The sequence below is a fragment of the Sebastes fasciatus genome, chromosome 4 (assembly GCF_043250625.1).
Source record: "Sebastes fasciatus isolate fSebFas1 chromosome 4, fSebFas1.pri, whole genome shotgun sequence".
Classification (NCBI taxonomy): domain Eukaryota; kingdom Metazoa; phylum Chordata; class Actinopteri; order Perciformes; family Sebastidae; genus Sebastes; species Sebastes fasciatus.
The window spans coordinates 5,483,670-5,493,801 of record NC_133798.1 but is presented as its reverse complement, the minus strand read 5'-3'; the positions used below and the strand labels follow the sequence as shown (position 1 = coordinate 5,493,801).

Below are 10,132 nucleotides of genomic sequence, written 5' to 3'. Positions count from 1 at the left end.
CCATTTATTGTAGCGTTTGCTGGAGCTGGTTTTTGACGTCTGAAATCAATTGCACGTGTCCTTGGTTTTTGTCACGTTTGATTCTTAAAAGGTCGTTGTTACACCGGTTTAAAAATTTGTTGTAATGTCATGAAATCCTATTTGTGTACACACACATGTTCAACTTTCCTCCTTCAGGGGATGAATGTGAAAACAGCCTTCTAATGTCAAACTCTGTACGTACATCACTCTGCACAGTGAAGCTCAAACATCACAGCCAAGGTACAATAAGAAAATACATTTTTGAGTGATTTTAAAAATAAGCGGAAATCTCTAAATATACATATACAGTACACATACTGTATATTATGTTAGGGGCCATTCTTCAAAGTTCTTTTCATACTTCAGAATACCTCAAAGCTAATACTTTAGTAATTTTATTGAAGTATAATTGTGAAGGATTCTAGTTACATGTGATGGAGGATTTATGGTGATACTTTTAGTCGATCCAACACTTCACTTGCATGACTGGTGCAAACAAGCTTAATGTTTTAAATGCATGTTTTGGTGCCCCCTGGTGGCTAGAGGTCAATTAAACAGCCTTGCACTGGCTGTTGGTGTACACGGACCACAGTATCAATGTCTCTGCAAATTTAACACCACCTGTTGGTCTTATTTGATTTTAAGATATGAAGTTCTTCGACCACTGTGATGCTCTTGTGTCTTTATGTCTGCCAGTGGGTTTTTCCTCTTCTTCTTCTTCTTTAGTTTAGTCTCATTAAGCATTCAATATTTTGACACGTCTTTAAAACAGTTTTAATTTAAACTTTGTGAAACTTGCAGATTTCCTTACTGTGGTGTCGCAGTCTCTCAGTGTGGGAGGTTCCTGACAGCTCGGTGTTCTCTACGTTCACCACAATAGTGACTCAAAACATGGAACAGGATGTGTTCATGAGCCAAAATTGTGTGCAAAATAAGCAAGAAATGGTGTCGTGTGTGTGTGTGCACACATGCATGGGTGGAAAAGAGAAAGTGGGTTATATGCATCTACGAGAAAGAGATCTGGTGGTGATGTGTGTGTGTTCACACCTTTGCTAACATTTTTTTATTTCTGCTGCCACGTACCTTCCTCCTCTGGTCTCTACTCTTCAGATCTATACGGATAGGATTTATCTTTTTTTTTTAGCATCTGGACATTCGAGTAGTTAACTACAGATGTTTCCCTCCATTATTTCTTGCTTTTGTATTGATGATGTGGTGTAAAACACCCCTGACCAGTTAACAGTCAGGATAGTTCACTTATGTTGGAGGTGGGACACCGGAGGAGCAGTAGATGATCACAGCTTCACTTTTTGTGCTTTTAAAAAAAAAAAAAAAATCAATCCCATTGTTTTATTGAAGTCTACAGGATGAACTTCGTCTCTCACAACCTGCGAGGTAAGACTCACAGCAATGTCAATGATCTTCTATCTAAGTGACAGTTTGAGGATATGAAAATAGAGCAGTAAAGTACCTGATCTTCAGCGCCATTAACCAACGGCTTTTAAGTGTTCTACCCCATGTACAACACATCACATATATTTACACCCTTTTGTATTTAAGCTGATAAAGTGTAATCCAACAGCCTTAATAAATTCCATCTGAAGGTCATGAAGGTTATAATGTTAAGTTTTTGTATAAACTGTTTTAGGGAGGTGTTGATTCAACTTTATGCTTATTTTGGAGGCTGTACTTTGTGATGCTGTTGAATTATATTGTGTTGTACTTAATATTACTGCATCAATTAGGGTCGGCTTAAAGCTAGGGTTGGTAATGTTTTTAAGGGAAAAAAAATTGTTATATTTGTTGAAATTCACATTACATCCCGACCGCAATCAATGAATCAAATAGGGATGCACCGATACCAGTATCGGGTATCAGGTCCGACACTGTGCTCATGTACTCGTACTCGCAAAACGGCTCCGATACAACGGTACCGAAACCAATTTACGGCAGCGTGATGTTAACCTCTCGTCACCATCTTTCGGGTCCTCACGCTCCACCTCCCGGACGGTGCGGGCGAAACGGGCCGGTGGTGCACCCGACCCCGCTGGGCCGGGATCCCACCGGTTTTGCTTGCAACCTCTAAATCGCGCGTGCGTTAGACTCCTTGGTCCGTGCCTCAAGACGGGTCGGGGGCGTTGCCGACACTGCCGCAGACCCCTGGCGCCCTTTACGGTTGGGGAGCACTGAGGACAGTCCGAGCACAGGGCCCCGTCCCTCCCCGGCGTGGAGAGAGGGCGCAGTGAGCCCTTTGTCCAAGGTGCGGGGTCCGGGCGGGGAGTGCTGTAAAGCTGCGGCCGCGAACCACCTTCGCCCCGAGCCTTTCCAAGCCGACCTAAAGCTGGTCGCGGCGCACCGCATCGTATGTGAGACTCCCCAGCCTGCCGTGTGTCGCTCACACCCTCCAGCTGGCTGTTAACGAGGGTCTTTTGGCACAGAGAAATACTCGTATCGGTACTCGGTATCGGCGAGTACCCAAATGTAAGTACTCATACTTGTACTCGGCCTGAAAAAAAGTGGTATCGGTGCATCCCTAGAATCAAATGCTCTGACAAAAAAATAAACAAATCTGGTATCTGTGGCTGTATTAGAAGAATATGTGTTTTGTAGTTTATGGTCTAAAACATGTAAAAATGCTGATATGATCCTATAATGTGACAAGTTTAATGCCAAAAACACAAATGGAAGCATTTGACTTTTTCATATAACAATGGAAAACAGAAAGTTCTGTTTTTGAAACAACAGATTTAAAACTGTGAGTGAATAACTGTTAACCAGTTGTAGAATAAATACGTGAGTAATTCATGCTGCAGCTATGTGTCGTATCAGAGAGAAACCACACACTTAAGTCTGGCTTCATAAACATTGGCTGGTCGATGTCACAAAAGGTCAAATGTGAGTGAGTCAGACTGCCTCTCGGTTAACAGCTGCATTTCCATTGTAACAGTCGGTGACACCAACTGACAAAATGAGGAAATGTGACTCAGTCTGTGGGTTGTCAACAGTGTTACGAACAGAGCAGAGAGAGGGGAACCCCTTCAGAGACCAATCTTTGAAATTGATTTTTGTTTTATTGCTTTAATTATGACTGACAGACGAGAGTTTTTCATCTCTTTTGAGGAGCACGTGGTAGAGCATGGTTATAGAAAATTGGATTGAATTGGATAACATTTTACCTATTAATTAATCAACATATCATTCATGAACAGTGCAAATTCTATGTTACGCATGACTTCACTTTGCTTACGTTAGTCTCCACTAATTTCGGCGACCCGATTGAATATTACTTATTTTATCCCCTTTCATTATTGACATAAATGTTGGTTTGACTGAGCCTTTAATAAGAGAAAGTGACAATCAGCAATCAACGGCTGGCACACTTTTTGTTCCTTCCATAGCTGCTCCTTTCAGAGGTCCTCTTACATACACAGCATATCTCATAGAAAAATCACAAACTCCATAAAAGCTCCATGACTACAACTTCAGTCCAAATAAACATTAATAGAATGTGTGCGGTTCAATGTGACACAAACACTTGAATTATCTTGAAAGGTCCTCTATACGATTTTCAGAGCATTAATATGGCAGCAATCAACTATTTGCTATTTGATAACATAGAGGAGTAATGTCTACCTGAGCAGAGAATGAAGTCTGTGTGTGTGTGTGTGTGTGTTGTAATCCAAGCTTCTCTGTGCTTTGTTGACATAGCCGGGCCGGCAGTACGTGCCTTTTATTGCATGTGAGTGCATGTCAGCTCTGTCAGCATTGTTGACGTGAGCCATCGCCATGATGAGAGCCACGTGGAGGCAATAGAAATGAATTTCGTACATTCCAATTTCTTATAGAAGGCTTCCATCTAGTCTTGTCACTGCATGTACACTCCAACGCTGCCAAAAAGTGATCCCTCTCACCCTAAAAGTGAAGCTCGGCCTTCATGTTCTGACCCACGAAAGAAGCAATACAGCTCTTCTCATACGTGAACAGTAGGTGTGCTACTGTATGATGTGTTTAAGTCTCCCTGTGACAGTGGTCCTGTTTGTGTCTGTGAGCAGATCAGATCTCAGAGCTGCTGAAGCCTCACAGAGTCTGTCTGGTGACGCCTGTCGTTCTGAACCACTCCGGTCAGCCGAGTGGGAGATCGGCCAACAGGTTTGTGGTGAGTGATGGACAAACTCTCCTAAAGTCTTTCTATCTAATATTACGTTTATTATGTTTACTGCAGCCTTTAAAGTGGTGCAAGGAGGACAAGGAGTCCTAAAACCCGGAAATGAGTCAGCATTTTAGCACTTCCTGTTCCCTCGTCTCGAAGTCAGTGGGTTTTTAGTTAGATGCCTGAAATAAGGTCTGTGGTTAACACAAGCTCATGAGATTTTAATGTTTTCTTCTATGATATAAAATACGTCAGTAAATATCTTGAATTTTGAAGCTTTTATACGTCTTAAAAAAGGCGGTTACTAACAAGTGGCCGACACGTTTACAGCGTCATTGTGGTGTAGTTCGTTTATATAGTTAACTTTTTACTTCTGGCGATTGCATTCACGCTTCAAAAATTATAAAAGTGATGTTCATTTGTGAAGATTATTGTGCTGAACAAAACGTATAAATATCATAAACGTGTGTTTGCCACAGAGCTTATTTTCTGCAAGAATTCAAACTCCAATGGAACAATCCAATTGGCTTTTTCTCGAGGGAACCGGGACGATGCTAAGATATAAATCAGCCTACAAAAATACGTCATTCCTGCAGCATTCTATGTAGAAACCATAAGTGTAAAATAGATATGATGGATTAATTAGCAGGAATCAGATCATTATAGATGTATGTGAAGGATTTTGTATTATGTGTTACATATCATTGCGTATATGTTTTAATTGTGACCTGCTGAAGGCACAGAAAGTGGGCACCTTGCCAATGGGCCCCAGACCCCTTGGGTCTGTGAAAGTCCCAAGTTCACTGTGTATCACTTGGTTTGTGGCATTTTGTTTAATTTTGTCCAGTAATATGCAGCTCTTAAGTGCAATATCAACTGAAATGACTTTGAGGTGACACCTGCATGATGGTGAGGGTCCCTGTGTCAAATCTAATTTGAACTAAAACACAATAACCCTGGTACAATACTGTACATCAAACGCAACATGCAACAACCATGTTGATCCTGTCGGGGGGGAGCTATGGGTCTGTCAATCCCATATCTAACGTCTTGTCTCCCTCCTTCTTCTCGTCATGTCTCTATCTCTCTCTCGCTCTCTCTCTCTCTCTCTCTCTCTCTCTCTCTCTCTCTCTCTCTCTCTCTCTCTCTCAGGTACTGAGTCTATGGAGAGGTTACCTGGTTATAGACAAGCAACCTGTCAGGGTAAATCACAACTGTTTAAACATCTATTTAAAACCTAACCGACTTCATCAATACACATTAGGGCATTTATAATGAGGTTTGAAATATCTGGGTTTTATTTTTCTCACTGGTTACCTCCTTCCTAGGCCGGAGGGCTTTTTACATAACTGAAAGAAGTTATGTTTTCACCGCGTTGGTTTGTTGGTTTGTTGGTTTGTTGGTTTGTTGGTTTGTTGGTTTGTCCGTTAGCAGGATTACTCCAAAAATCAGCGATGGATTTGAATTAATTTTTTTGGAGGGGTGGAGTGCAGCACAATGAACAATCCATTAGATTTTGGTGGCAATCCGGATCATGATCTGGATTCAGGAATATTTTTAAGGATTCTGATCAGCCTGAGCATTAACATCACAGGGTATAACACATGTGCAGTGTAACTGATGACGCGTGACCCCGCCTCCTTCTGAGAGCAGAGAGATACGTGTGTGGATGTGTGTGCGGGAGTTGCCGTCCGTCCGCGGTGAGAAAGAAAAAAGCGGTAGATGACGGGATGAGAGACAACGTAGTGTAACGTTATACAGATATAACAAGGCTGCTGAATGAGAGAGGCATCCGCCGATACATTACACGGAAACACACCGTGTTAATAATAAGCCGACCACCTCACGGTACCGCCAGCTCTGAGCTGTGATCTGTTTTTAAAGTCACGCGTTGACGGAGGTCTGCTCTCTCCGAGTGCCAGTCTAGTTTTGATCTGTTACACTGCTCATTCGGACCTCTCCCATGTGTCACAAGATTGGGGTTGCAGAGGTGTTGCAAAAGAGTGGCAAAGTTATGCTGCATATGTTTCATTTTCAGGACTCACATTTTTTTGTTTAGTTTAATTTATTCAACTTATACAACACAAACATGCCTATAAACTAGAAAAGTGTACTCAACAGAGTAGAGTAGAGGTCCTTGAGCATACAGTCATAAATGAGCACAAAAAATATCAGGCTGATATCTCGCATTTTGGCAAACGCGAGATTTACCGTGGACAAACAGACACACACATGCACACACACACGCAGCTGAGCACATGATAAAAACAAATGAGATAAAAAATAATAAATAAACAATAATAAGTCATTACTTTTGAAGTAGTGTCAAACCGAAGCACATTTACACTGAGTGAAAAGGTGTAGCCTGAAGCCTGAGCTTATTACACCTATGCTTTTTTAGAGTTTAGATTTATACACTGGAAATACAATAAAGAAACAAAAAAATATATGTATATTATATATACCCAAAAGTCCCAAACAGAAAAATTGTAAACACACACTAGTGTTCGTACTGCAGTTTTATGTTTGTTAATTACCTCATTTTTAAATATATTTTAAAAATCTATTAATGCTGCAGTGGGTAGAAATGAAACTAGTAATCTGAAAAAAAAAATCATGTTCCTCTGTGTCCTCCGGTGCTCCTAACAGCATGTGCAAGATTTCACAGACCGGAGGAAAACAAGCAGTCAGAGCTGATCTGAGGTCTGCTGTCCATCTGCCATCTATGAGAGCCGGCTGTCAATCACTCGCAATCAAACGGTCAAACTAGGCAGCACTGATCAAACATGAATCAATATTCTGTTACGTTAATGCCTATTTCTCTCCTCAAATGTTTTCAGAATCATCTTGTAGTGCACAGCTTAGCTGTAAAATGAGACAGTTTGTGACCCGGCAGCCATGTTGAGATCAGTTGAGGAAATACCAAGCACCGCCCACCAACACTCTCTCTCTCTGAAATGACCTGTGATTGGTCAAAGTCTCCCGTCACGGGCTAGATTTTCTAAAGCCTGAAAACAGAGCCATGAGGAGGAGCAGAAGTCTAGTTTTCTCTCAGAACACTTGAATTACAATATGCTGAAAGGTTATTATGGAATTTTTGCCCAGTGATGCCAAAAAATTGTTGCCTACTGAAGCTTTAACTTTAATCATGAAGGCATTCTAGACAGGTCACAGCACTGAAAAACACTTTTGGGTTTTTATTTGAATGTTCCGACTGAGGTGAGGTGGGTACACGGGCACCTGCACATGAGGCACATAGTTGAGACTAAAACTAGCAGAAGGCTTCAAGTGTAGGGGAAGGACAAAGACAAGACAGTTACATCTAGTGATGGCATGGACAGTTTGAGTAGATTTTTTTAAAGCCTGAAAACAGAGCCAAGAGGAGGTGCAGAAGTCTCTCAGAACACTTCAATTAAAATATGCTAAAAGGTTATTATGGAATTTGTGCCCGATGATGCCAACAATATTCTGCCTACTGCAGGTTGAAGTGTATTTCACATTTTCATTTAATTTGATAAATTAAAATAAAAAGTGAGCTTTAATAGTGAAGCTGAAGTCCAAAAACAAATCCAACAGGCATAAAAAAAATAACAATGCAGGTAGGGGAACGAAGTACAAAGAAACAAACTAAACTGAGAACAGAAAATATTGAAGTGGTTACAAACCAGAGGACATGAGGAACACGAGAGACACGAGGAACACTAGCAGGACGGCAGGAGACACAAGAGCAACAAGGCAACGTGAACAATAGAAACATGGCAGATAATGCAGACAAGGCAGGAGCGACGACGAACTGACTCTGAGTGAGGGGAGGATTAAACCAAACTGTTTGAGATATTTTTGGGGGAAATTTTAAACATCACGGTCACTGAAAAATGTAATTTATTTGAGGGCCTGAGTTGAATCTGTGCCGCCCTTTTCTCATTTACTCTTTGTGTGTGTGTCTGTGTTCACAGGTGGAGAGCACTTTCAGTTACTTGGAGATTTGCTCCATCAACATTCACAGTCTCACACAGGTACACTGTCATTTATTTTTTTAATATCAAAACTATACTTGTTTATAATATTTAATCAAGTTTTTTTTCTTTTCCATTCCATTTGTTCATCCTGTCTTTTTATTCAGTAATCACTGGATATGTTACAGGGAGGTTGTCTGACTGACCCAAATGCAGAGCTGGTGAATTTAATGAGAAGACTTAAAGAATTTATGACAATACTTAAATGTGCAAGGTGTCAGAGAGTCTATTGGTCAGAGGCAGGATAGTTGGGTCAAAACGGATGCAGACACACGAGAGAAAAATTAGCAAAATGTACATATTAGCAAACAAGAGAATAGCTAGTTTACGGTCAAGTGATGCCATTTAAAACAGAAACTGTTATTGGGTAAGAAATATACAGTAATCATTTTGAACTAATCTAAAATAGGCTATGGCTTGTATGTTTTTACTGTTTTTCAATGTTTAATGTTATCTTACATGTATGATACAATGCGTGTGTTGCAGATTGTGTTGGAGACAGACAGTCAGACTCTGTCTTTCAGTGTATTGCACGTTAAGGATCTTGAGGCCATGGTCAATCACATGACCACCTCACTCAAGAGGATCTTTCCTGATTCATCTCCAGGGTGAGTCTCATTCCACAACTTTAGTCTTTACATACTGTATTCCTCTTTTGGGTCCATATGCTGATGATGAAAATTACTTAAATGACTATTCGGTCAAAATGTTAACTTTGCACAGTAGTATACAGATGGGTAACAAATGAAGTAAGACCACAACATGCAGTGAGTTAGTAAGGGGTGTAGTTCCACCTTCAGTGCTCCTTGTCAGAGATTCAACAACAGTGAGGACCTCTACTGGAGGGATGAATAGCAATCCTCCAAAAACATATTCCCTCATTTGGTGTTTAGATCAGTGACGGAGAGCGCTGTCGAACACATCGTTCCTAACATAGGTGTTCAGCTGGGTTGAGGTCTGGTGACTGTGAAGGCCACAGCATATGAGTGACAACATCCTCATCAAACCATTCAGGGAGCCCTGTGACCTGAATGTTTCTACACTCATTTATCCCAGTTTCTCCTTTGATAAATCAAATGGTTTTATGTCCATGTGAGCAAGTGCTGAATGAATTTCATGGCAATCTTCCCAGAGACTGCCATGAAATTCATTCAGCATATTCATGCTCACATGGACATAAAACCATTTGATTTTGATGACCCCATAAACTTTCCTTTAGTACCACCCTCAGGGCATGGCTTCATAGAGACAGAGTACAATTAAGTATTGCCCCAAACCGGAGGGCAAAATAATTCATCAAGGCGCCTCCTTGTCAATTTCGTCTGCTAACAAACAACACAAAAATGCCTAAAGGCTGCTGTGTTGGAAGGCACTACCAAAAGGTTAAAGAACCCAGAGCTAAGATTTATAAGCTGCTGAACCAGAAAACTGAGCCTTTAAGAAGACAAAAGTGAGGCATCAGCAGGAAGAATGGGAAAACTGTGGGATCCCAACACTCAGTATGCCAGCATGTGCAGCAGTCCAGACAAATATCTGTAAAACACTCAAATGTCACGGTTTTCAACAGTCACTGACAAATTGTCACGGTTTTCACCACAATTAAAATAATAACAATATTATAATTACATAGACGTTTATCATGTTCCACTCATTAATTAATTTGTGCATAAGTGTATATACAGAGAGCCAGCACAGCGTACCGCTCTCTGAAATGATGTTGCACGCTGTCAAGCACAATTACGCACGGACACGGCAGATCCACTGGTTACATTTAGTGTTGTTGTTAACCACAGAACCTTCCATCCTTATGTGCACATCAAATGTGTCGTTTTGATTTATTATTCCTGTGATATAAAGGGGAGAAAGTAGTGAATGTGATAAATCATGATAGTCACAGCCTCTAATGCACCCCCCTATAATAGTGCCTTCTTTCTGATCTCACTCC

At 40.9% G+C, this 10,132-nt stretch overlaps 1 protein-coding gene across 5 annotated transcripts in view; it reads left to right on the top strand.

Moving 5' to 3' along the window:
• Window positions 1–806: 806 nt before the first annotated feature.
• Window positions 807–10,132, top strand: part of carmil2 (capping protein regulator and myosin 1 linker 2) — a 56,721-nt gene continuing 47,395 nt past the window's right edge. The window contains exons 1-5 of one of the 5 annotated variants that reach the window (XM_074631576.1): window positions 807–1,416; window positions 4,074–4,177; window positions 5,324–5,374; window positions 8,128–8,187; window positions 8,674–8,795. In XM_074631576.1, the coding sequence (XP_074487677.1) occupies window positions 1,389–1,416; window positions 4,074–4,177; window positions 5,324–5,374; window positions 8,128–8,187; window positions 8,674–8,795 (365 nt within the window). In that variant the 5' untranslated portion in view covers window positions 807–1,388. The remainder of the gene's footprint in view (window positions 1,417–4,073; window positions 4,178–5,323; window positions 5,375–8,127; window positions 8,188–8,673; window positions 8,796–10,132) is intronic. The other 4 variants (XM_074631577.1, XM_074631579.1, XM_074631580.1 and 1 more) reach the window with 4 other exon arrangements.